Source organism: Rattus norvegicus, chromosome 5 (genome assembly GCF_021556685.1).
Source record: "Rattus norvegicus strain SHRSP/BbbUtx chromosome 5, alternate assembly SHRSP_T2T, whole genome shotgun sequence".
NCBI lineage: Eukaryota > Metazoa > Chordata > Mammalia > Rodentia > Muridae > Rattus > Rattus norvegicus.
Genome location: NC_141538.1, coordinates 145,257,263 through 145,285,039, shown reverse-complemented (window position 1 = coordinate 145,285,039; position 27,777 = coordinate 145,257,263). Strand labels below are relative to the sequence as shown.

The window sequence follows — 27,777 nt, the reverse complement described above, 5'->3', positions numbered from 1 at the left end:
TCTGGTGAGCATTAAATAGATAATGGTGTACCAATTCCTAAAGAAGAAAGAGAAGGCCTCAGTGTAGGTTTGGGCCTCTGTATCAGGGTTTCTCTTGCTTTGAAGAGACACCATGAGGTGCTGGAGAGATGGCTCAGTAGTTAAGAGCACTGACTGCTCTTCCAGAGGTCCTGAGTTCAATTCCCAGCAACCACATGGTGGCTCACAACCATCTGTAATGGGATCTGATGCCCTCTTCTGGTGGGTCTGAAATAAAATAAATAAACCATTCAGAAGAAAAAAGAAGGAGGAGAAGGAGGGCGAGGAGGAGGAGGAAGGGGAGGAAGAAGTGGAAGAGGAGGAAGAGGAGGGAGGGGAGGGAGGGAGGGGAGGAAGAAGAGGAAGAGGAGGAAGAGGCACTATGACCACAGCAATTCCTATAAAAGAACACATTTAATTGGGGGTGGCTTGCAGTTTCAGAGATTTAGTCCATTATCATGCTGGGAAACATGGCAGCACACAGACAGACATGTGGCTTGAGAAGGAGCTGAGAGTTCTACATCTTGATCCACAGGCAGCAAGAGTAGACAGTGAGCCACACTGGGCCTAGCTTGAGCATCTGAGACCCCAAAGCCTGCCACAAAAGTGACTCACTTCCTCCAAGAAGGCCGTACCTTATTGTTGAGGTCTGGTCTGTTGTTATGTATTGTAATGCTAAATTATATACCACAAGGTCTAGGCCTATGAGTAACCTCTCATGTTTATAAGCTTTTGTTGTGCAAACCTTGTTTCTTGATTTAAAACTATTGGTTAAATACAATTGGCTACAGCCAATTACCGGAGGGATTAGAGGTAGGTGGGTTTGGAGTGACCTGGTTGGGAGGAGGAGAGACCAGGGAGAAAGGAAGAAAGGAGGAAGTGGAAACAGCCATGGATTAGGTGAGTTCATGACAATATGGCCCTGAGGACTGGCCAATTGGATGTTAAGAGCAGTCCAGATGAACATAGGAAGTAATAACTCAGGGTTATTGATAGGAAAGTAGATTCTAATAACAGAGAGGGGGCTGGGGATTTATCTCAGTGGTAGAGTGCTTGCCTAGCAAGCCCAAGACCCTGGGTTCGGTCCCCAGCTCCAAAAAAAAGAAAAAAAAAACTTACCGTGTCTAATAACAGAGAGGGTAGATATCTGTCCAGCTCTTGTCCCGATTAGGCTTTTTGTAAATATAAAGGTTGGGTGTGTCTTTTATCCAGGAATTAAATGGTTAAAGGAGGGGCAGAAACCGTGGTGTGGGATTAAAAATTTCTATACCACCTTATAGATGTGCCACTCCCTATGGGCTAAGCATTTAAACATATATGTCCATGGGGGCCATTCCTCTACAAACCACCCAACTTCCTATAATATCCAAAGGGAATGAAGATGACAGTGTAAGCTCAGGGTTGGTAGGTTTTTAAAAAGTCACAGAAGTGTGTATAGTAGTTTCTGGAAGAGGGTACTTATAGGTCCTTTGGGGGGAGTGTTAGCGATTTCTTTTACATTAATGTAGGAGTTGGTTTTATGTTTTAAAATGTTGGGGCTGGGGATTTAGCTCAGTGGTAGAGTGCTTACCTAGGAAGCACAAGGCCCTGGGTTCGGTCCCCAGCTCCGAAAAAAAAGAACCAAAAAAAAAAAAAATGTTTTAGTTTCACGTTATTTGCATGTGTATGAGTGTTGGCTTGCGTCACTGTGTGCCTGGCGCCCATGAAGGTCAGAGGAGGGCATTGGATCCCCTGGAACTGGAGCTGCAGACAATCATGAGCCTCCATGTCCTCTTGAAGAGCAAGCGCTCTTAATCGCTGGGCCCTCTCTCCAGTCCCTGGTGTTGTTTTTAAAGTCAGTGAAGCTGGGTAGTGGTGGGGGCACACCTTTAATCCCATCACTGAGGAGGCTGAAGCAGGCAGATCTCTGTGAGGTCAGCCTGGTCCACAGAGTGAGTTCCAGGTCAGCCAGGACGACACAGAGAAACTCTGTCTCAGGAAACAAACAGACAAACAAACAAGTCATTGAGTGACGGGGACATCAGGCAGAGGGGAACAGAGGCTAGAAGAGAATACCTAGCTTTTGAGGTCCAATTAGAGAACGAGCAAGAGAATAAATATGAGAAGATGTAGAGAGACAGGGGCCAGTGAGATGGCTCAGCAGGTAAAGGTGCTTGCCACCAATCCTGACGACTTGAGTTTGTTTCCTCATGGATCCCACGCGGCGGAAGGAGATTACCAATTCCTGCAAGTTGCCCTCTGACCTTCAAGCACATGCCTTGTTGTCAAGCCACTACCAAAACAAACAAATATTCCAAAAAGCTGTAAAAAAATTAACAACAGTGGTTGGGTTGGGCAAGTGCTCAGCGGTAGAGCACTTGCCTAGCAAGCACAAGGCCCTGGGTTCGGTCCCCAGCTCCGAAGAAAAAAAAGGAAAAAAAAAATTAACAACAATAACAGCAAAGAAATGACTGTTCTTCCTGAGAGAAACAACAGGAAAGGAGTGGCTACTCCCATGTGGACCCACAAACTGCCCATGGATCTAGAAGGATCCAGATGTGTGAGGATGTGAAGATACCAGGGTGCACCATCGCCACTGAGATATGCTGTTTTGAGCTTCCTATGACTATGTCTGTGGATTTTACAGATTTCATTTTTTTTTTTTTTGGGTTCTTTTTTTCAGAGCTGGGGACCGAACCCAGGGCCTTGCGCTTCCTAGGTAAGTGCTCTACCACTGAGCTAAATCCCCAGCCCCCAGATTTCATTTTTTATTTTACTTTTTATTCATTTTTAAAAAAAAAGATTTATAAATACACCGTAGCTATGTGACAGACATACCAGAAGAGGTCATCAGATTGCATTACAGGTGGTCATGAGCCACCACGTGGTTGCTGGGAAGAGAACTCCGGACCATGAACCATCTCTCCAGCACGATTAGTTTATTTTTACGTGCATGAGTCTTTTCACGCATGTGTGTGAACTCACAGTGTGCACGCCTAGAGTTCACGGAGACCACATAACGGTATCTGATCCTCCAGAACAGGCGGTGCTGGTAGTTGTGAGCCACCGTGTGGACTCAGGTCCTCTGCAAGAGTAGCCGGCGTTCTTTTTTTTTTTTTTTAAGATTTATTCATTTATTATATATAAGTACACTGTAGCTGTCTTCAGACACACCAGAAGAGGGCATCGGATCTCTTTATAGATGGTTGTGAGCCACCATGTGGTTGCTGGGAATTGAACTCAGGACCTCTGGAAGAGCAGTCGGGTGCTCTTAACCACTGAGCCATCTCTCCAGCCCGTAGCCGGCATTCTTAACCACTGCACTATCTCTCCAGCTCTTTTTTTTTTTCTTCTTTTTTTCTTTTTTTTTTTTTTCAGAGCTGGGGACCGAACCCAGGGCCTTGCGCTTGCTAGGCAAGCACTCTACCACTGAGCTAAATCCCCAACCCCATCTCTCCAGCTCTTAAAGCTGAGGTGCATACTCTTAGTTTTAGCTTTCTGGAGGCAGAGGCAGAAAGACCAGTGTGCTTAGCTGGAGCTAAATGGTAAGACCCTGTCTCGAGACACAAAAACAAAGCAAAGAAACAAAACCAATTCAAAGCTTTAAAGCACTGTTCTTGACAGCACAAGTTTACAGCCTAGGCAATGGGTGGTAATAGGACAGTTTGTTTCTATGGGAAAAGTAAGAAATTTAGACATCTAGGGGAAAACCAGAAATAAAAGTCAGAAAAGCCAAATTCTGGTTCTTGTTCCTACATTTCCAAAAATGAAGCCTATTTTTAGTATTTGAATCACTAATAAGTGATTGACAAGTGGTCATGTGTGTCCTTTTTTCTTTAAGTTAGGGTATCGTGATTTAGACCAGGCTGGCTTTGAACCCACAGAAGTCCTCCATCCCCTGCCTCCTGAATGCTGTGACTAAAAAGGTGTGCCACTAAGTTTGGCTTTATTTTATTTAAAGATTTATTTACTTATTTTATGTATGTGGGTACACTGTATCTGTATTCAGAAACACCAGAAAAGGGCATTCTGATCCCATTACCGATGGTTGTGAGCCACCATGTGTTGCTGGGAATTGAACTCAGGACCTCTGGAAGAACAGCCAGTGCTCTTAAGCCATCTCTCCAGCCCATTTTACTTTATTCGTATGCTTTTATGCAGTGGTTTGCCTTCATGTAGACCTGTGCCTCAGGTTCATGTGGTAACCAAGGAGGCCAGAAGGGGGCATCAGATCCTATGGAACTGGAGTTGTAAGTCATAGTGCGGGTGCTAGGACTAAACTCTTGTCCTCTGGAAAAGCAGCTGGTGCTCTCCTTACACACTGAACCTTCTCTCCACCCCCATGAAAACCTTAATTTTGAAAAAAAAAAGGATTTCTGTTCCACTGAAATCAGTGGTTGGTGTGGTCATTGTCACTATTTTAGAATATAAAAAGATCTCACGATTATTGACTGGGCTTGTAACCATTTACGGTCACTTGGCCAGGCCATATCTAAAGGACCTTAACTTACTGGAGCTAAATGTTTCTATCTTTAACATATAAGCACTAAGTTTTTGTAGGATGAAAGTCATTTTTTTTTCTTTTTTTGGGAGCTGGGGACTGAACCCAGGGCCTTGTACTTGCTAGGCAAGCACTCTACCACTGAGCTAAATCCCCAACCCTAAGCACTAAGTTTTTGTTTTACTCACTAGGGCTTGAAAAACAAGACCCATAGAAGCATAATGACAGTCACTTTTTTTCCCCTTTGAGAAGTGGTTTCTCTGTGTATCCCTGGCTCCCCTGGAACTCACTCAGTAAGGCCTCAAATGTAAAGGTCCAGTCTGGTTGTGGTCTAGCTAGTCCAACGATGGCTGTCTACCAATCGAAAGGTCAAGAATCCAGTAGTCGTTCAGCCCAGAAGGCTGGGTGTCTTAGCTGGTCTTCAGTGTATGTCAGAATCCTGAAGAGGTAGGCTCCAGTGTCACTGAAGGAATGGGCCAGTCAGAGGGAGGGCAAGCAGGCAGAGAACAAATGCTTCCTTCTTCCTTGTCCTGCACGTAGGTGGCCATGAGAAGTTGCGGCCCAGATTTCAGGTGGGTCTTCCCGCCTTAAACGTTAAATACTTTAGTCAAGAAAACGTTCCCTCACAGGTGTGCCCGGCCACTTGGGGTTTAGTTAATTCCAGATGTAGTCAAGTTGATGACCAAGAATAGCCATTACATATATTGCCCAGGCTGCCTTGCAACTTATTCTGTAGATGAGGCTAGCCTATAACTCACCTGCCGGTATCCTGAGGACTGGGGTTAAAGGCATGCAGCACCACGGTCGTCCGTCCCTCTGTTCTTACAGTGAAACTTTATGAATCAGCGGTCCATGCCCATGGATTGTATTTCTGTTCTGTAAAAAAAAAAAAAAATTGTTTACTGTGTTGTGCTCTGACCAGGACAACGTCCAAGAGTCAGTTCTCTCCTTCCACCATGAGGTTTTCCAGGTTTAAGTTCAAGTGCCTTTACCCCTGGGCCATCTCAGCAGTCACACTGAAAGACTTCTTTTTTTTTTTTTTTTTTGAGCTGGGGACCGAACCCAGGGCCTTGTGCTTCCTAGGCAAGCACTCTACCACTGAGCTAAATCCCCAGCCCCACTGAAAGACTTCTATTGGCTCTCTAGACCTCACATTCTTCTGTCTTTCCTCACCTAGTATGGAGTCTTTTTCTCTTCCTGTGCTATAAATGTCAGTCTGCCTCAGGGCATAGAGCGCTTTATAGTCTCTGGGAAAGCCTCTCTGTCTAAGGTTTTTTTTTTTTTTTTTTTTTTTTTTTTGGTTCTTTTTTTCCGGAGCTGGGGACCGAACCCAGGACCTTGCGCTTCCTAGGTAAGCGCTCTACCACTGAGCTAAATCCCCAGCCCCTGTCTAAGGTTTATACTGATGACTTCCTCTCTTCTCTGTCTAGCTCTGTTGTCTCTCCTGAAGCTCAGGCTCCAATATCCAGCTGCCTATTGAACACTTTTGCTGGGATGTGTAAGACACACTTCAAATTCAACATGCCAGAGACATTCCTCTTTTTTCTTCCCAGTCCTTCAAATCTACTCTATTTCATTTCAAATAATTGCCCTATACCTACCGTGCAGTTGTTAAGGTTAACAAGAAATCAATTAAGCCAGTCCTGTCTCTTCTTGCCCCCTAAGCAATTTTATTGGTTAAATCTCCAAAAAAAAAAAAAAAAAAAAAAGGCATCTGAGTTCAACTAACTCCGATTGCCTCCCTTGCTAGTATTTTTGACTGTTATTGTCTTCCTGACTGCCACAGAGTTTCTTCATTTATATCCACCCTTGTCCCCTAATGATTTCTAGAGATTACAGGACTTTCCCACAAGGTCTACAATGGCTTCTTCTCGTATGCAAAGTAAAGTCCAGCGCTTAAACAAAAAACCCCACCCTTGAAGCAAGCATGCATACCTGTGAATTCTGTGCTCGGAAGGGTGAAGGCTGGGAGGATCAGAAATCCAAGGTCACCCTTAGCCACATGGCAAAGTAAAGACCAGTTTGGTATATATAAAACTGTCTCAAAAAAAAAAGTCAGTCTTTCGTCTGTTGCCTTTCCTTCTGACTTCATGTTCTGTTCCTGGGACTGAGGACTGCTAGGTTCTAGGGACGCTGGCTGTCCCCGAACACTTCAGGTTCCTTTCTGTGGAAAGGCTTCTTTTTTTCCCACTCTTTTCTTTTTTTTTTTTTTTTTTTTTTTGTTCTTTTTTTTGGAGCTGGGGACTGAACCCAGGGCCTTGTGCTTCCTAGGCAAGCACTCTACTACTGAGCTAAATCCCCAACCCCTTCCCTCTCTTTTCTAAGAGAAGGTCTCACTTTGTAGGCCTGGCTGGCCTAGAACTTTCTATGGCGACCAGGCTGGCCTTGAACTCACTACCGCTGCCTCTGGAGTGTTGCCATCGTCTGGGTCTGTCAGGTTTTATTCTTGCTGTTCCCTTTGTTTGGAATGCTTTCTATCAGGTACTTGGTACAGTAGGCTCTTGGTCATTATTTAAGTAATGGGTGACAAATTCACCCCAAGAAACACAGTCTCTGACTAGCTTATCTGAAGTAACTTCCCTCCTCTTTGTATCTCAGTATTGTTTATCTTCTTAGGGGTCTCTGGAGTGTACCTCATCTATGTACCTGTCAGTTCCCATTAGAACATAGTTCAGTGAAATGGCTAGAAGTCTGGCCCATGTAAATGCCCTATTTTAAAAATGGTATCTCCGTTTAGAGGGAGGCATTGCAGGTGGAAAAACCTGAGATCTTGGGTTCCAATTTCCTTTCTTCTTCTGATGTTCAGCAACCTGCTGGTCAGTAGTGAGTAGTACATCTCCTATCCTGGCCCTGAGGAGTCTTTGCAGAGCCTAGGCAAACAACACTTTCTGAGGTCTGTTACTTTGTCTTAGATCTATGTGATTTACAGAGCCACTGACTGGCTGCCCTTCAACTTGCCAGCCATGATTCTTTTTTTTTTTTTTTAAAGATTTAATTATTATATATAAGTACACTGTAGCTGTCTTCAGACACACCAGAAGAGGGCATCAGATTCTGTACAGATGGTTGTGAGCCACCATGTGGTTGCTGGGAATTGAACTCAGGACCTCTGGAAGAACAGTCAGTGCTCTTAACCGCTGAGCCATCTCTCCAGCCCCCCCCAGCCATGATTCTTGTGTCTTAGTTAGGGTTTTATTGCTGTGAACAGACACCATAACTAATTCAAGTTTTATAAAGGACAACATTTACTTGGGGCTGGCTTTCAGGTTCAGAGGTTCAGTCTGGTATCATCAAGGAGGGGAGCATGGCAGCGTCCAGGCAGGCATGATGCAGGAGGAGCTGAGAGTTCTATATCTTCATCTGAAGGAAGCCAGGAACAGACTGGGCATCTTCAGGCAGCTAGGAGGAGGGTCTCCAAGCCCATCCCAACAGTGACACACTTCTTCCAACAAGGCCACACTTCTAATAGTGCCACTCTCTGGGCCAACCATATTCAAACCATGACATTCTTGGCTTCCTGAGTCTTCTCTAGGATCTGTAGGAACTTCTGGATAGATTCTGTATGATCTAGGATTAAAGGACCATTTTTTTTTTTTTGCAGGGTTCTTCCAGTAATGATGTGAATATAATTCTTGTGTATCAAACCTGGGTTTATCTGGCTTGAGTGAATCTCTGAGCTGGATGCGAGCCTTCTCTTTTCTTGTGTACACGTTGACATCACTTTCACATGTGTGGCCAGTGTTTGTCATGCAGCCCGAGTCTGCAAGGTGTCTGTTTCTCAGAGCAAGAAGGAAGCCTTTTTTTTTTTTTCCAGAGCTGGGGACCGAACCCAGGGCCTTGCGCTTGCTAGGCAAGCGCTCTACCACTGAGCTAAATCCCCAACCCCGAAGGAAGCCTTTCTATATTGAAGAGTTCGAGTGGGGAGACTGTGCTTGGGCCTCCTGATGGATGACCATGCCCCTTTCTTCTTCTTCCTTTTACCCTGTTGTTAAATGCCAGGCTGTGTCACACCCTCATGGTTTAGTTGTTCTAAATGGAAGAAGTGTGTTCTCTGGAGTGTGAGAGAACTCTGGGTAAAATTTGCACAACTAAGTAGATTAGATGCAATGAAGGCAATCCAGCAAGTTATTTTTTTTACCCCTTGAAAGCCTATTTTAATATCTTCCGATTGGAGAAATTCTTCTTAGGTCTATCCTGCAGAGAAGAGCCTGACTTCAGATGTTGAAATTGAATTGACTTGATATTTGCAAAGTACCACCCTTCCCCGTTATATTCAAGATTTATATTACTTTACTTTAGGTGTCAGAAAAGTGGATTTGTAGGTGAGTTATCACATTTAAAATGCTGGAATATACTTTTAAAACGTAGAAAGATAAGATGAATAAATAATACAAGAACTTGGCCTTCTGAGATGGGTAAAAGCACTGAGTGTAGAGACCAGATGATCATCTGACTTGGGGCTTTGAATACCATAGTGGACAGGAAGAGCCAGTTCCTGAAAGATGGCGTCTGATCTCCACACACGTGCTACATTCGCTCCTCCCCCAACCCATCACACACACACACACACACATACAGACATACACACACAGACACATGCACACAGACACACACACACACACAGGCACACACACAGACACACACAGACACAGACACACAGACACACACATAGACACAGAAACACACACACACACACACACACACACACACGCATGTACACGCCAACAAATAATCTAAATATACTTTAGTTGAGTAGTGGTATTGCACACCTTTAATCCCAGCACTCAGGAGGCAGAGGTAGAAGGATCTCTTGAGTTTGAGGCCAGCCTCGTCTATAGAACAAAGTTCCAGGACAGTCAGGACTACACAGAGAAAACACGTCTTGAAAAACCAAACCAACCAAGCAACCAAGCAACCAATCAATCACCAATCAACCAACCAAAAAAACACTTTAAAAATAATAATGGTGGGGTAGAGATGGCTCAGTGGTTAAGAGCACTGACTGCTCTTTCACAAGTCCTGAGTTCAACTCCCAGCAACCACATGATGGCTCACAATCATCTGTAATGGGACCCAACACTCTCTTCTGGTGTATCTGAAAGCAGCTAGTGTACTCATACACATAAAATAAATAATTTAAAAAATATCAATGTTGATATGGTATGTGGTACAGCCCCCATAGGCTCATAATTTAAATGCTTAGTGATTATGAAGTTTGTTCTTGTGGACTTTGAGGTTTTTTTTTTTTTTAATGCTTTTTTTTTTTTTTAAGATTTATTCATTTATTAGATATAAGTACACTGTAGCTGTCTTCAGATACACCAGAAGAGGGCATCGGATCTCTTTACAGATGGTTGTGAGCCACCATGTGGTTGCTGGGAATTGAACTCAGGACCTCTGGAAGAGCAGTCGGGTGCTCTTAACCGCTGAGCCATCTCTCCAGCCCGGACTTTGAGGTTTTAAAAAGCCCATGCCAGGCCCAGGCTACAGCTTTGCAAGGTATTCCCTGCCATGTTGATAAAGGGCTGAACTTCTGAAACTGTAAGCAAGCCCCCGATAAATTAAGATGATACATTTCGTTAGTAATAATACATATTAATCTTAAACAGTGATAATAACAATGCTAATTATTAGTTTCTCTCTTTTTTAAAAAAGATTTATTTATTTATTATATATAAGCACACTGTAGCTGTCTTCAGACACATCAAAGAGGGCATCAAATCCCGTTACAGATGGTTGTGAGCCACCATGTGGGTGCTGGGATTTGAACTCAGGACCTGTGGAAGAGCAGTCAGTGCTCCAAACTGCTGAGCCATCTCTCCAGCCCCTAATTATTAGTTTCTCAAAACAGAGTTTTTCTATGTAGTCCTGGCTGTCCTGGAACTTGTTCCATAGACCAGGCTGGCTTCCGAACTCAGAGATCTGTCTGCCTCTGCCTCCTGAGTGCTGGGATTCAAGGTGTACACTACCACACCCAGCTTTAAGCTCTCAATTAAATGCTTTCTTTTGTAACACTTGCCTTGGTCGTGATGTCTCTTCATAGCAACAGAACAGTGATTCAGGTGCCATATCAGGAACCAAGAGTGTTCTAAGAGATTTGCGGGTATTTACTAATTTAATCCTTCCAGTGACCCATTTCCAAATGAGAAAGTCAAGTCACAAAATAAACATTATCAACACTATATAACTGTATTCAGACAAATCAGATATGTATCTGTCTGTCAGACAGATTTGGCCACAAGGCCATCAATTTACAGCTCTTAGGAAATTTCAAATGTCCCAGGGAGGACCTATCTTTGCATTTTGTCTTGGTCTTGCTTTTAATGACCTCTTGATCTCTATGAACTTCTTTGTAAATTTTGGTTAGCTCTGTGGTGTTCCCTCCATGCTTTCTCTTTTCTCCTTCTATATAAATAATTATACCAAATATCCCCCCCCTCCCCCCCGGTTTGCTTAGACATTATCTGGAATGTGCAAATCACACCTATTATTCAAGACCCAACTTATTAGACCTCAAGAAACTTCCTGTTGTAACGGAGAGCCTTAGGCTGAGAGTCCGGATGCCTGTCAGTCCTGATGCTGTGACTAATCCTTTGTGTAATCTTGTGCTATTCACTTCTTATCTGGGTTTTGATTTCACCTTAAACTGTGGAAATGGGCGTTGGGGTGAGTCTCACTGCGTGAATGCTTTCTTAGCTATGTGAGGGAGGTCCCCAGCACTGCAGAAGAAAATATGGTGTACTCAAACTAAATCAATGCACTTAAACCATTAAAAAAAAAAAAAAAAGCCCAGTTTCCAAGGATAGGACACATGAGTAGAGGAAGAGAGAGCAAGGCTGAGGCTGGGTTCCCCATTTTCAGCTGAATATCAGAAGTTCCACTTTACTGTTTTTTTCCCCCCTTTTCTTATTTTAGACTGTCTATGTAGACCAGGCTGCTATCTGCCTTTGAAGTGTTCCCTTCAGAAGTTCCATTTTAAGCTGTTGGATTTTATTAGAAGGGAGTATTCTACAGTCAATAAAAAGGTGGAAACCATCCAACCTTGTATTTAACTGCGATCCCTGAAAACATCTTTTCTTGATCTTTCTATTTGCTTTTTGCCTTGGATGTGCAAATAAAGAGTCTAAGATATTAAAAAAATTATCTGGGGCTGGAGAGATGGCTCAGTGGTTAAGAGCACCGACTATTCTTCCAAAGGTCCTGAGTTCAAATCCCAGCAACCACATGGTGGCTCATAACCATCTGTAATGAGATCTGATGCCCTCTTCTGGTGTGTCTGAAGACAGCTACAGTGTACTCAGATATAATAAATAAATAAAATATTTTAAAAAATTATCTGGCAGAAATGAATGTTTCTTTTTGTTCTGCCCATAAGTGAAACAAAAGATAACAGGCCTAGGTGAGAACCAAGGACCAGCATGGAAACTTTCAGCCTTTCCAGTGTTCAGCCAAAGTTCCTGGGTTCAAAGAGCTACTGCCCAACACACAGAAGTATAGTTGTAGAGTGAGTCTCATCCTGTAAGAATAGGAGCTTCTAGGTTCCCTTTGAGTAAGTATTTCCATGGAGAAGGACAACTCTTCAACCAGAGACTTAATTTTTTTTTCTTCTAATTAGTTCTTTGGGGATTTCTAGTATCCCAGCACTCCAAGCACTTGGTCAAGGCAGGAGGACCACCAGTTCCAGGCCACCCTGGATTACAATAGCAACCTAGACCAACCCAACCCAACCCCAACCAACCCTAACTAATTTCCTTGTATTTTTTACTACACATCTGTCCGTTGCGCCTAATCCTTCCTTAAGAATCCCACGTGAGGACTTCAGCTCTCATTCTCTCTGGCTTTCTTCAGGGAAGAAAGTGCCCCTAACCTTGGATTTTCTGCCTTGACAGTTCAACTCCTATCCTTCAAGTCAGATCCTCAAGTTTCTTCAGTGGAGACAAATGATGGCACACAGCAGTTGTAGATCATCACCATGTGACTTCCCAGGAGAGCAGCCATGTTGTTGAATTATCAAGGCTCTTTACATTTTATGTTCTCTTCCCCCGAGGACAGTTTTGTGTGTTTAGTATCCTGGAGGAATGCAATTCCAGACTGGGTTCTAGTTCCTCACCAGCCATTCGATATCTTGAGGTAAATTAATTTACTTCAAATGACCATACTGAAATGTTAACTTTGAGAGCAATGGAGTAAGTAGATGGTTTCTAAGATCCTTCCCCATTTTGGCATTCTAATGACAAACAGTTATTGAAGAAATTATCTTTAGTTGTTGGTTCTGTCTTCAAAACCACCAGTGGATCTGACTTTAAGGTTGGAAGTTGTTCTTGATGGTATACGCCCTTTACTTGACAAGCTGTTGGTTTCTCCTTGAGACAGTAGTCTTGTTTTCTTCTTGGTTGGGATTCTTCACGTTCAGAGGTTCACTGAGAACTTCAGGTCATCAGCATTTTCTCCTTTTAGCACTATCTCTGTAGTCAGGTGTAGAGTGGTGATGTGAACCCCTCATTGACATTTCACCCAGTCCTCCAAATAGTCCTCTCATTAAGATCTTTCATTCTGACATCATCCCTTCGTCATGGTCCCTTTAAGGGAGCGGCCATAGTTGAGTGGTGGGAGCAGCTGCTGGCAGCAAAGAGACTAACAGGATTAGGCCTAGCCTGGGCCACTCACCGCGCACGCTCAGGACCGGGGGCTTGGTGGGAAAGGGAGGAGGGGCTTGTAGCGCGCCTGCGCATCAGGGGCGCGCGCAAGGGGCTGGTTTGGAGATCCCTTTAAGAAACCACAGGCGGAGGAATTTCTCTGAGAGAAAATAATCCTACTCACGGGGCCCCTTGGAGGCCATTAACCCCCCGAGTCCCGGCCCCCCTGCCCCGGCAGGCCCTCGTGCCCACGCGCCCGCCCGTGGGACCCCAGGATCTGCGGCCAGCGCGCGGGCCTCCGCCCCCTCGTCACTCCCGCGCCAGGCCCGGCGGGGGCCAAGGGGACCGGACCGCAGCGAGTGAAGCGCCGTGTCTGCAGTGTGGGCGGGGGCCGAGAGGGGCCGGGGCTGCCGCGCCGGGAGCTGCCGCGGTTCCGAGCGGGGCCCAACATGGCGGAGCGGGAGGTGGAGACCGGCCCCCGAAAGAGGGTAGGTGAGGTGAGGCCGCGGGCGGGCTGCGGGCTGCGGGCGGGCGGGGGGCGGGGCGCGGTCGGCCCCGACCAGCCCGGAGCTCATGGGTGGCGCAGTGGTCGACGGCCTGAGGGAGGGGCGGCCGGAGGCGGCACCGGGGTCCTCTCGGCAGGTGGGACAAAGCTCGGTGGCCGGCGGGGAGGGGGAGGGGCTGGGACCGTGGTCCGCTTGGGTCCCCTCCCTTCCCCGGCGTGTGGGTGGTGGTGCGTATGCGGGGAGCCTCGGGGACGCAAGGTGTCAGACTCCGATTCTGCATCCTCGAGGTAAACGGAGTCTGTGGAAGTTTCTCTGGGGAGAGGTCAGGTGGGGGTAGCGGTGGCGGGAAGAAGTCGTGGAGGATTGGTTGTCTCTTGAGGAGTAACCGGGAGGGTGCTGCGGGAACACCGAAGCCGATTCATCTTCCTGCCTCCACTCCCCTCCCCCTTGACCGTTATCAAGCTCCAAAGTGGACGTGGTACTCTACACCTTAGAAGAAGTGGGGTTATGGTCTTGGGGCTTGGGGAACCGTTTTTGATAGCTACGGATGTGTTGTAGTCTAGCTTCTTTACCTGCAGTTAGGGACGTGGAAGAGTGACAAGTTTTGTCGTTAGAATGTTCCCAGCCAGCCTTGCCTGCCTAGGTGAAGCCTTGTCTACACAGGAGTTGTAAGCCTTATAAAAGTTTGTCTTGAAACTTTTTTTAAAAATTTAATTGTGAGTAATTTTCTAAAGATGGAGAACAATACTATCCATTGAGTAATGTTTTTTTCAAGTCTTTTTCTTTTTTTTTAAACTCTCCTCCACCAGCATGTTAAGTATCAAGTTTGTCAAGTTTTCTATCAAGAGTCTTCCTTTTGGAAATGGTCTCCAAATGATGAGTGGTTAAAACTTTATTACTGACTCTCAACCAAAAATGCTTTTTCCATTCAGCATCGATGTCTATTCAGAGATACATACTGTTAACATACTGAGTCCTGACCATGTGCCTGACATTGTGTGAAGTGCTTTGTAAAGAGTTCAACCTCAGTAACTATGCTGCCTGTTTGTGGCTGAAATGTAGACTTATTTCCTATCTAAAAGTCCAGAGTTTTGATCTGAGATTTGAATATGGATTTGCAAGCTTGTGTTGGTTGCATGTAAGATTTTTTTTCTTTTTTTTTGCTTTGTTTTGTTTTTAATTCTTCCAGTCCTGGCCTTGGATCCTGGGCCTTACATCTGCTTGACAAGCCTGTACCACTGAGGTGCATTCCTAGCTTGAGGAGTTTCTCTTTTTAAAAATGTAAAAGATGCCTTAGCAGATGTTCCTAACAGTTCATTAAGAAACTGTTTATAACTGTCAAGAAAAGTAAAAATGCATTTTAAATTCAGGGTGCAACTGCATTCCCAAACCCCTAGATTCTACTAGTGACAGTATACCTAGATACCTGTTTACTACGTAGTTATTTCATCTAGCCATCTCTTTTTTTTTTCTTTTTTTTTCTTCTTTTTTTTCTTTTTTTCGGAGCTGGGGACCGAACCCAGGGCCTTGCGCTTGCTAGGCAAGTGCTCTACCGCTGAGCTAAATCTCCAACCCCCTAGCCATCTCTTTACCCAGTCGTTAGTCTTTTAGGTACACCCACACCGCATTTTAGCATTTTTAACAATTAAAATTTAATGTTGGTAGTCTTAGATTTGCAAAATGTTAGGTTCTCTTCATATATTAATCATAGGACAGGTTAGATGTATAATATATATCCAATAGGTCATTTACCATAAATACTGATATAGAATATATATGTTTTGAAATTCTTAGTTGTTTTCCAATTTCTGGTTAGTAGTAAACTCTCTTGAGTGAATGCATGTGACATGTCTACTAACTTAAATATAAAGAACAAATTAACTATAGTGTAAATTCAGAGATGCTCATTTACTAGTAATGCTGTTGTCATTTGCTTTATAGAATGTCTTAGAAAAGTCTGAGCACTTTGCTGACAGATTAAATTATTTAAGTATATTCTTTTTCATGTATGTATGTTAGGTGGAAAAGGGATTGCAGGGAAATTTTTCTTTTTTAAAGCAGCCAATGGTCATACTTTTAATAGTAGCACTCAGAAAGCAAACGCAGTGGGTCTTTGTGAGGGCACCTTGCTCTACACAGCAAGTTTCATGGTAGTCAGGGCTGAATGGTGAGACCCTTTCTAAAAAGGAAACCTTTTTTCTTTTCCGTGCTGGGAATTGAACTCAGGGCTTCATGCATGCTTTACCATTGAGCCACAGCCCCGCTTTCAAACATATTTGATACCATGAAGCACATGGAGCACTTGTACAGGTTTTACATAATAAATTGTGGAGGATGTTTGTAATATATATATATGGATTAGGTTTTTTTTTTTTTTTTTTCCGGAGCTGGGGACCGAACCCAGGGCCTTGCGCTTCCTAGGTAAGCGCTCTACCACTGAGCTAAATCCCCAACCCTGGATTAGGTTTTTTTAATGTGCATGAGTCTTCAGCTTATATGTGTGTATTACATACATGCATTGTCCACATGCATGGTCAGAAGAAGTTAGACACTCTGGAACTGGAATTATAGATGGTTGGGAGCCACAGGGTGCTGAGAACCACACCCAGGTCCTTTGGAAGAGCAGTCAGTGTTCATTTATTATTTTGTATGTTTGAGTGCTTGCTTACATGTATGTATGTGCTATGTCCATGTCTGGTGCTTTTGGAGGCCAGAAGGGGGCTTTAGATAACCTAGAATTAGAATTATAGATGGATATGAGGTACCATATGGGTGTTGGTAACTGAATCCAGGTCCTCTGCAAGAGCAGCCTATGTGCTTCCTACTCTCCAGCTTCTACATTCAATATATATTTATCTTAATTAAAACTTTAATGTGTATGGGTGTTGTCTGTACCACATTACAGTGCCTGTGGAGTCAAGAAGGGGATCCCTTGAGAATGAAGTTTCAGACAAGAACTGCCAGTGGGCACTGGGTTTTGAACTTGAGTCCTCTGGAAGAAGAGCCAGTGCTCTTAACCTCTGGGCCATTTCTCTAGCTCCACATCCAATATTTTCAATAGCTTTTGCATCCATAATCCATTTTATCATTGTTAAAATGTTCAAGAGAGTTGGTTTCTGTGATACAAATGCCTTTTCTCCCTTCCAAAATGTTAAATCCATTATAGGCAGATTGATGGGAGTTGTTTAGTACAGTTTTCTTTTTCTTTTCTCTTAATTATTTTGAAAACGTCTCATGTAGCCTAGGCTGGCCTTGAATTAGCTTTTTGGTTCTTTTTTTTTTTTTTTTTTTTTTTTTCCGGAGCTGGGGACCGAACCCAGGGCCTTGCGCTTCCTAGGTAAGCGCTCTACCACTGAGCTAAATCCCCAGCCCCTTTGAATTAGCTTTGTATCCAGTTTACCTTGATCTGCCTCTTGCTTCTACTTTCCAAGAGCTGGTATTACAGGCATGTGCCTGCAGGCCTGACATTTAATACAGATAAATGATTGCGCTTTGGGAGTTGGGGATTTAGCTCAGTGGTAGAGCGCTTGCCTAGGAAGCGCAAGGCCCTGGGTTCGGTCCCCAGCTCTGAAAAAAAAAAAAAAGAACCAAAAAAAAAAAATGATTGTGCTTTGTTGTTATCTGCATAGACCTAGATTGTACCAGGAGGTTAGTAAATCTGAAATTTCATGGATGAAATGGGATATAAGATTCTTACTGGAGGGGTTGGGGATTTAGCTCAGCGGTAGAGCGCTTAAGGCCCTGGGTTCGGTCCCCAGCTCCGGGAAAAAAAAAAAGCATGCAAAAGATTCTTACTGGAATCTTATGATGGAGTCATACATCTTTAATCCCAGCAGTGATTATTTTAAAATAGTTGTGTTGACAACCATACATTGTGTATAGGTGTCTCATTTTCCTATTTGTGTGCAGTTAGAAAAACAGATAGCAGTTAGACTATATTGACTTGATATTTAGTCAGATTACATATGAATGCCAGTCTCTAGTTTGTGAACTAGGGGAGAGGAGTATGCAGATGGATGAGTAGTACCATTACCCTCTGCGTTACGCAGAGAACCAAGTTTACACCTTTCTGTGTATGGGTAAAGGTCAGCATTTGCTCTCTTTGTCTCACACTTTAATACTAGAATATTTTGGGAATTTTTTTTGAATTATTTTAAAATTATATTTTTTTGTCTTCTAAGATAGGTTTGTAGATTGATCAAGCTTATAAATAGTTTTCATATGACTCAATTGTATTATGAAATAACAAGTCTAAATCTGCCATATTTCATTGTAAAATTACTACTTTAGAGTTTCAAGATAACTTGTAGTTATATTTATTTTAACGCCTAATTTCTATATATATATATATATATTTAAGATAGATTTATTTATTATGTTTACAACATTCTGCCTGCATGTACAACCGCAGGCCAGAAGAGGGCATCAGATCTCATTATAGATGGTTGTGAGCCACCATGTGGTTGCTGGGAATTGAACTCAGGACCTCTGGAAGAGCAGACAGTGCTCTTAACCTCTGAGCCATCTCTCCAGCCCTAATTTCTATATATTAAATTTGAAATATTCAGTATGCTTAAATATAGAAAGCATATACATAAACAGTATGTTTATGTATTTGTAAAATGCACTTACCTTGTTTCCACATATGTGTCAGGATGCTTGCTTATATCTGAACTTAGAGAAAGTTGTGGGTAGCACTTGTCAGGCTTTAGGAGACAGAGATAGAAAGAGAGTGCAATAGTATGTTAGACTAGAGAGGTGCTCCCACAGTAAAGAGCACTGGCTGTTTCAGAGTTTGACCTGGTACCCACATAGTCTCACAACCATTTGTATTTCCAGTTCCAGGAGACCCAATGCCGACTTCTATCCTCTGCAAGTGGCAGGCACATTAGGTTCCTAGACAATACATGCAGAACACCTCTATACATAAAGATAAAAAGATAGATAAATAGATCTCTTGGCTAGATGGATGGTTCAGCTGCTAGATGGTGTTTACTGCTCTTCCACAGGGCCTGGGTTCAATTCTAGTATCTATATCAGATAGTTCACAGCCATTTGTAACTTTCTGGTTCCAGGGTATCCAGTGCCCTCTTTTCTCTTTGGGCATGTGGTACACATGAACTTAAATAATCACACACATAAACATAAATAAAAATGAAACTTATAAGTGTGGTCGGTAGTATTATAATAATTTATAAACATTGAAATGCATGTAGGCAGGTATAAGAAATCACAGGAATAGGTAGATAACTTTTTATTGGATTACAGACTTGTTTTAATATTTTATGATAAAAATAAAAGTTTTCACTTGCTTTTTTAGACAAGGGTCTTGCTTTACATATAGCTACACTGGCTGGCCCCAGACTCCTAATGGACTCTTCTGTCTCTGCTTGTCTAGCAGTGGGATACAGACATGGACCACCAGGTTCACCTGGAACTTTTTTCTTGTTTCTCCTCCCAACCTCTAGAACTCTCCCCAAAATGGCCTTAAACAACATCTATTTAACAACATCTATTTGGAGCAGTCTGTATTCCCCCCCTTTTTCCCCCCCCTAAATCTTGTTTGAATCAAGGTCATATATATATCTGGGTGTTCTGGAACTTGATACATAGAGCGAGAAAACTTCCTGTTGTTTTCCTTTCTGTTTGGGTATGACACTAAGTCTTGCTCCGTTTTTGTTAGGGTAAATCTGTGCTTTCACATACCAGTCTCTGTCTTAGTTTCCTAGGTTTCCTATAATAAATTATTACCACGGGGTTGGGGATTTAGCTCAGTGGTAGAGCGCTTGCCTAGCAAGCACAAGGCCCTGGGTTCGGTCCCCAGCTCTGAAAAAAAAAAAAAGAAAGAAAAAAAGAAATTATTACCACAATGTATTGGCTCACAGTTTTGGAGAATACAAATAAGAAATCAAGGTGTTATGCTGGAGAGATGACTCAGTGATTAAGAGTTAAGTGGTCTTCTTTGGGAAGACTTATATATACATACATGAAGGAAAAACACTTACACATATAAAATAAATCAAAAAATTAAAATTCCAAAGAAATCACAATGTCAAGCAGGCCCTGTGTTCTCTGAAGGCCTTTATACTACTGGTGTTTGCACTTCTCTCATGGCCTCTGTCTTCAGAAGGTTACCTTCTTTCTATCCCTCTCATCTTTTGTGTTTCTTTTTTTTTTTTTTTTTTTCTCCCCGGAGCTGGGGACTGAACCCAGGGCCTTGCGCTTCCTAGGCAAGCGCTCTACCACTGAGCTAAATCCCCAACCCCCTTTTGTGTTTCTTTAAGGGACACTCTTCCTTGGATTTAGGGCCTACCGGATTCTAGAATGATCTTATTTCCAGATCTTTACATTAACTACATCTTCAAAAAACATTTTTTTTTGCAGAAAACTACATTCTGAATTTTTTTAAAAGTTTATTTTTGAGTGAGAGGTGTGCACATGTGCGCATGTGTGTGTTTAGTGTCTGTGGAGGCCAGATATATACACACAAACTTTATATGCGAATATATATTTGTGTGTTCATTATATGTCTACATACTTAAATAATTTATAATTAGTACAAATATATAATAAATCTAATATATGGCTATATAGACACATATAATGGATATACATATATATTTCACTGTAATGAAATTGAATAGGATGAAATGAATATTGAATAGTTCAATATAATGAATACATATATTCATTATATATAATGAGTTAAGCTAGTTACAATAAGTCAAAAATCACATCTCACTTAATGGAGAATCCAAAAACAATTGAATTTACGGAAGTTTTCAGATCCTGGGAGGTGGGAGATCTTGATCAAAGGATAGGAAGTTGCAGTTAGATAGGAGCAACAAGTGATATTTTTAGTGATGGATATGCTAATTAAGGGTTTTTCATCTTACTGTATGTATGTGCATGTGTGCACACATGGAGGTCAGAGGACAACTTTTGAGAATCAGTGCTCTTCTTTCAGGGATCAAACTCAGGTGTCCAGGCTTAGCAGCATCCTTATCTGCTGAGCCATCTTCTTGGACCAAAGAGTTAAGAGACTTTTTTTCTCCCCCTTCCCTTCCCTTCTTTCTTTTCCTTTCCCTTTCTCTCCCTTCTTTTGTCTTCACTTTGAATTCACAGAGATCTGATTTCTAAACTTTCTGAGTGTTGTAATTATAAGAATAAACCCTTCCTTTTTTCAATTTATGGCTGCTTTTGTTTGGTTTGTTTTTGGAAGTTTTAGTATCACAGTTGGGCAATTAACTTTTTTGGGGGGTTTCTCAGTGTAACCTTGGCTGTCCTGGAACTCATTCTATAGACTAACCTGGTCTTGAACTCACAAGAGATCTGCCTGCTTGTCTGCTGAGTGCTAGGGATTGAAAGTGTGTGACACTACCATTGTGCTGGAAATGAACAACTCTTAAAATGAAAATTTAAATTGACAGTATATTACTACATTGAAACATACATTGACTTGCAGTAAATTAGGTACCTTTAACTCTCCACCTCATGATTGCACATTCAGGACAACACATATGGAAAAGGGGTAATTATCACATGAAAATTAGAATGTTGATCAGATAAACCTTAGTTTATTCATCTGTCTTTTTTTTTTGGTTCTTTTTTTTCGGAGCTGGGGACCGAACCCAGGGCCTTGTGCTTCCTAGGCAAGAGCTCTACCACTGAGCTAAATCCCCAACCCCTCATCTGTCCTTTTAAATTATAAACTATTCTTAGGACCAGCCTCAATTTTAGCATAATCATAGCTTTGATTATGCCTAAACTTATGCAGAACAGTGAATTCTTGGTTGTAAGAGAGGACTTATTATTTTTTTTAATTTTTTAAATTAATTTTTATTTATGTGAGTCCACTGTAGCTGTCTTCAGACACACCAGAAGAGAGCACCAGATCTCATTACAGATGGTTGTGAGCCACCATGTAGTTGCTGGAAATTGAACTCAGGACCTCCGGAAGAGCAGCCAGTGCTCTTAACCTCTGAGCCATCTCTCCAGCCCATGAGAGGATTTATTTTTATACCTGTCTTTCATGGCCACTATCCCCTTTGGGTCTGTTAATCCACTTGATTTAGTTGTTCCACCCTGTATACATCAGACATCATTATATAACCAATAATTATATGTAATTATAATGGACAGAAAGCAAAAAGAAGAATATATAAAAATCTTAACCATTTTTGAAAAGATCTACTTATTTTATGTATATGAATACAATGTCTTTGGACCACCAGAGGATGGCTTGGATCCCATTACAGATGGTTGTGAGCCATCATGTGCTGGGAACTCAGGGCCTCTGAAAGAGCAGCAGCCAGTGCTCTTAACCCCTATCTCTCCAGCCCCAAATGTTAACCATTTTAACCTTTTCTTTTTTCTTTCCTTTTCTCTCTTTTTTATTTTCTTCCTTCTTTCTTTCTCTCTTTTGAGACAGGAATTGTCTTTGTACCTCTGGATGTCCTGGAACACACTATGTAGATCAGGCTGTCCTGCTACTCATAGATTCATCTGTCTACCTCCTGAGCGCTAGAATTAAAGGCATTTGCAACCATGCCCAGCCTCATTTTAAGAATTTAAGATGGCTTTATAAGTATATTCATGGTTTAATGCAACTATCACCAATTATTTTAGCCTAGATAGAAAACTTACACACTAAGTAGTGATTCTCCAGTTCCTCTTCTCATCCCCCGTAGATTCTAACCTACTTCTGTAGGTTGCCTATGATGAATGTGTCATACGATGGATATCTTATGTATTTTTCCTGTGGAGTCTGATAAGTTACTCAGCACATTTTCAAGGTTTGACCAGACCTCATATGTATCAGAATTTCTCATTCTCTCATATGCCTGAAGACATAATCCCATTATTTATACCAGATTTTATTTTCTCATTCATCAATCGGTTATTTAGGTTTGTCTGTTGTAAAGTATGAGTCCCGGTCCTTCATTGTTTTGGATACATACTTGACTATGGACTTGGTAGGTTACATGGGGGTTCTGTTTATTGTTTCAGGCACCATAAGACTATTGGACTTACTTGCTTTAATGTTTTGCACCCATAAGGGATGCATGGAATCTGCAATCTCCATGTCTGCATGGGTACCTCTTCTTTTCTTTTGTTTTTTGGCAATAATCACACTAGTGAGTATGGTATAACATCTTACTGTGATTTAGATTTGCTTACTTGCTGTTTTAATTTTGAAAAGGCATCCTTTTTTCTAATTTTTAAAAATGTATTCTTCATTATTTGTATGTATGCTGCTTATTTGCATGTCAACTTGACACAAGCTAAGAGTCTTCAAGAGGAGGGAGCCTCAATTGAGAAAATGATTCCATAAGATTGGGCTGTAGGTAAGCCTGTTGGGCATTTTCTTAATTAGTGGTCAATGAGGAAGGGCCTACCTCATTAAGAGTGGGGCTACCCTGGGCCAGTGGTCCTGGGTTGAGAAAGCAGGCTGAGCAAACCATGGAGAATAAGCCAGTGAGCAGCATTTTTCTGTGGCTTGTCCATCAGCTTTTGCCTCTAGGTCACACAAATTAACGTAGCCACAATCCTTACTGATCTTGGCTTTTTGTGCACAAAACCCATATTCTGATTGACACACTTCATTTAGCAAGAACAGTTAGCAATAAGCAGAGCTACAGAAGCCAGGAGGCAAGGTTAGTATATTTAGAGACTTTTCCGGAATTATAGACTATGATAGATTAAGTCTTTGTTATTATTTAGGCAAATTTTGGAATCTGTACTGGGCTCTTTGTCAGAATGATTGATGCCTTGGTGACATCAGTTCTCCTAAGGTCTTGGGACCTGTTAGAGTTTGTTTTAGTTAGAGTTTTATTGCTGTGAAGAGACACTATGACCAGGCCAGCTCTTACAAAGGACAGCATTTCAGGGACTGGCTTACAGTTTCAGAGATTTAGTCTATTATCATCATGGCGGGGAGCATGGTGGATTGCAGGCAGACATGGTGCTGGAGAAGGAGATGAGAGTTCTACCTCTTGATCTGCAGACAGAGGAATCACACTGGGTGTAGATTGAACATAGGACACCTAAAAGTCCATCCCCACAATGACACATTGAAGTGGAAACTTAAAAGCGTTCTTTGGAAAGTCAGTTGTGTTGCATGGTGTTTTGCTGGGGAAACACTTGAAGGGGTGTTTTCCTGAAGTGAACACGGATGAAAGGCTAAGGCAGACTTGTGAAGGAACGTTTCACTGAAGCAGACACAGGAGAAAGGATGTTCTGTCTGCTTAAACAAGCACATGAAAGAACATGTGATAGGGGTTCTTTGCTAACGACAAGAATGGATTGGCCTGCCTTACATTGTGTAGTTGAGCTGCTTTTGTCAGGACTTTGTAGAGAGAAACGCACCAAAAAACTCTTTTTTATGCTGCTGCGGCTTACTTCAGTTTCTTGCTGCTTGCGAGGATTCGGGCTGATTGGCAGAGTGATGTCAGCTGAGCAAGACACATGCTGAGGCAAGAGGACACGTGATGTTTGGAGAGAGCATAAATAGAAAGAACTCAATGGACAGTGTGAGGCTGAGCTAGGCTTGTTTACAGAGCTAGCTGTGCAATGCTTCTGGGTCTTTCATCTTCGCTGATCTTCACTTTGCTGAGAGGATCACAGCTAAGGACTTCCTAGCATTCCTCCTGGTCCCTCCTGCTGACTTGTGTTGAAGCTGAGGCCTGGCTGTCTCTGCTATGTCGTGCTAGCACAGTTGCTAACTAGACTGCTGGTGTTAAAGTGTTTGAGAGTGGATCACTTCCGCTGCTGACTCCTGTGAACTGAACTGCTGATTTCCTGACAACTTAATAGGATTTGCTCCAAAGAAGTCTTTCTAAACAGGTCCACTTCCTCCATATCCTTTCTTCTATACTACCTCTGGTAGGAGGTGGGCTACAAGGGAGGTTAAAGTGTTTAAGAACCATCATTAGAAGTAGACCTTGAAAAAAATTGAAGTTAAAACCTGCTTCCTCCAACAAGGCCACACCTACTCCAACAGGACCATATCTTCTAATAGTGCCACTCCCTACAGGCCAAGCATTCAAACACATGAATCTCTGAGGGCCATACCTATTCAAACCACCACACAGTTCCTGCCCTGTTTGAGTTCCTGTCCTTAATTTCTTCCTTTAGATACAGTAATGATGACACGCAAGCCAAGTAAACCCTTTTTTCCCAAAGTTGCTTTGGTCATGGTGTTTCATCCAGCAATAGTAACCCTGAGACAGTGTGTGTGTGGGTATATGCATGTGCCTGACGAGACCAGAGGCCTTAGATCCTCTAGGAGCATGTGGTTGTGAGTTGCCTCAGTATGGGTGTTGGGATCTGAACCTTGCTTCCCTTTAATTTGTTTTTATTGGGCTGGGGATTTAGCTCAGTGGTAGAGCGCTTGCCTAGGAAGCGCAAGGCCCTGGGTTCGGTCCCCAGCTCCGAAAAAAAGAACCAAAAAAAAAAAAAAAAGATTATGTAATTTGTTTTTATTGCATTTATTGTGTGTGTTTGCTCAAACATACCCTTTTACACATGTGAAGATAAGAGGACAACTTTTCAGCAGCTGGTTCTCTGTTCCCACTTGGTAGATGTTAGGGACTGAACTCATGCTGTACTGCTTGGTGACATGGTCTTTACCACTGAGCCGTTTGCTGGCTCTTACGTTTTTCACTTAATTTACTCTGTATGAGAGGGGGTGGGGAAGGGGTGTTGACTGACTGTATGTATGTGTGCCTGGTACAAAGTGGAGGTTAGAGGACAACTTTCAGGAATCCGTATTCGCCTTCATTTTTAGGTATGGTCTCTAGGCTAGCTGGTATGTATATATCAGGCCATGAGCCTGTGGCTCCTATATTACCTGTAGGGATTTGGGTTCTGGTGATTTAATTTAGGACATAAAGCTTGTATGACATGTTAACCTATGGAATCAGCTGGCTGGTCTGGATTTGCACTTTTCTTCTTTTTTTTCTTTAACTTTATTGGTTTATGAATTCTACATCATGTACCACAATCTACTCATCTCCCCCTCCCTTCATACCCGACCTCTACTTTGCAACCCTTGGTGCCACCCCCTCCCCCCCAAACACAGGAAAAAAGTATCTCGTGGAAGCTATACTGTATCACAGTATGTCCCATAGTATTCTCTTTGTCCACACTTCTTTGCTTGCAAATGTTCATTGCAGTGACTCATTAGTCTGGTACAAGGCCTCTGGCTTCTGCTACTCTGCCCATACTGGAACCTCACTGGGACTCCTCGGATATTTTGTTACTGCCTTGTGTCATGGAGAGCCTGTAGTTTTGAATCTATGGGACCGGGCCCCTTCATGCACTCCAGCAGTTTATTGGTGGGTTAGATGGTGGGGTGGAACAATTCAAAGCCCTAAATCTGGGTCTGAGAGGTATCTGAGCTTGTCAGCTCTCAACTTTCCTGCTCTTCACACCCTCGGGGCTGGCTTACCACCAATTCACTATCCAGGAAAAGTTCTATCCTATTGCCTAGGTCAGGAGCAGGAACAGCTCTCCTGCCTGCAATAGGTGGCAGGGGCAAGAGTGGGGAAGGCCATCCCTCCCTTGCCCATGTTGCTGCACAGCAGACAAGTTGCGGGGCCTACCATCAGGGTCGTTCATCTCTACTGTGCTGCCCAAGTGAGGGGCAAGGCCAGCTCTCCTGCTTTCATAACCCTGTCAGGGCCATCTCTTCCACCCACTGCTGGTGGCAAGGGCAAAAGGGAGGGAGGGGATTTCCCTCGCTAACACCACTATACAGCAGACAAGAGGCAGGGCTGGCTCTCCTAACACTCATGTCTTTGGGGACCTGCTTACTTGATAACTCCACATCCATGGTCAGCTCTACTATTCTGCCCAGGTGAGGGGCAGGTCTTGCTCTCTGAGTGCTGCAGCAGGTCAGGGACAGGGCCATCTCTCAATGACAATGATGTCGTTGTTGATAATGATTGGTGGTGATGTTGAGTATCTTTGTATGTGTATATTGGCCATTGATATACCATATCCTCTTTGGTAAAATGTATAGTCTTTGTCCTTTGTCTGGTCCTTAACTGACTTTGTCTTTTTTTTTTTTTTTGCTGAGTTGTGGAAATTTTTATATATGTGTTCTCCATACTAAACTTCCTTGAGATAGGACCATGCTATATAGCATGGGCTGGCTTGGAACTTGTGTTGCTTAAGCTCACCTGGAATTTGAGAGTTCCTTAACTTTCCAAGTGCTAGGATTACAGGTATGTGCTACCATTACACCTAGTTTCTGGCTATTGAACTCTTCACAGGAGATGTGCACATATTTTCTCCCATCCCAGGGCTATATTTTCATACTTGTGAACATATCTTTTGATATATAGAAGTTTAGAATTTTTGTTTCTCTTTTGTATAGCATGTACTTTTTATTTCATTCATGAAATCACCAAGTCCAAGTTTACTTAGATTTTCCTATAAGAATTTAATTCCTTCCTAGCATTTGCTTTCCCCCTTCTTTCCCTCCTCCCTTTTCTCCCTTCTCAATTTTGCTCCCTCTCCCTTTCAGGTTGGTCTCACTTAAATAGATTCTTCTTCCTCTGCCTTTTGAGTGCTGAGATTAAAGGCATGTACCACCACAACAGGCTTCATCTTCGTGCTTAATGTTTCTTTTTCCTTCCCCACCCTCCTTTTTTTAAAATTTATTAAATTTATTTATATGAGTACACTGTAGCTGTCTTCAGACACATCAGAAGAGAGCATCCCATTACAGATGGTTGTGAGCCACCAGGTGGTTGCTGGGAATTGAACTCAGGACCCCTGAAAGAGCAACTAGTGCTCTTAACCACTGAGCCATCTCTCCAGCCCCACCCTTTTTTTTTGAGACAGGGTTTCTCTATTGTTTAACCCTGGCTGTCTTAGAACTCGTTCTGTAGACCAGGGTGGTCTTTAACTCAGGGATTTGCCGCCTTCTTCTGAATGCTGAAATTAAAGGCATGTGCTACCACCTAGGTTTTTATTTTCTTAAATGAGTTTTTAGATTTTAAAAATTTTATAAGATACATATGAATGTTGGTCTGAGTCTGTACACTACATGCGTGCAGTGCTCCTGGAAGCCAGAGGAAGGTGTCAGATTCCCTGTCACTGGAACTACAGATGTTCCTGAACTGCCATG

General features: G+C 42.7%; 1 protein-coding gene and 1 long non-coding RNA gene across 9 annotated transcripts in view; one reads left to right on the top strand and one right to left on the bottom strand.

Moving 5' to 3' along the window:
* Positions 1–3,115: 3,115 nt before the first annotated feature.
* LOC108351035 (uncharacterized) lies at positions 3,116–13,163 on the bottom strand. The gene is made up of 3 exons (XR_015621135.1): positions 12,366–13,163; positions 5,257–5,374; positions 3,116–5,084 (listed from the first exon to the last, which is right to left on the bottom strand). It is a non-coding gene; the product is annotated as an uncharacterized LOC108351035 (long non-coding RNA).
* Positions 13,164–13,231: 68 nt separating this feature from the next.
* Positions 13,232–27,777, top strand: part of Zmym4 (zinc finger MYM-type containing 4) — a 117,781-nt gene continuing 103,235 nt past the window's right edge. For 3 of the 8 annotated variants that reach the window (XM_087549325.1, XM_087549326.1, XM_087549321.1), the window contains exon 1: positions 13,232–13,622. In XM_087549325.1, coding sequence (XP_087405451.1) covers positions 13,584–13,622 — 39 coding nt within the window. In that variant the 5' untranslated portion in view covers positions 13,232–13,583. 8 annotated transcript variants of the gene reach the window in all.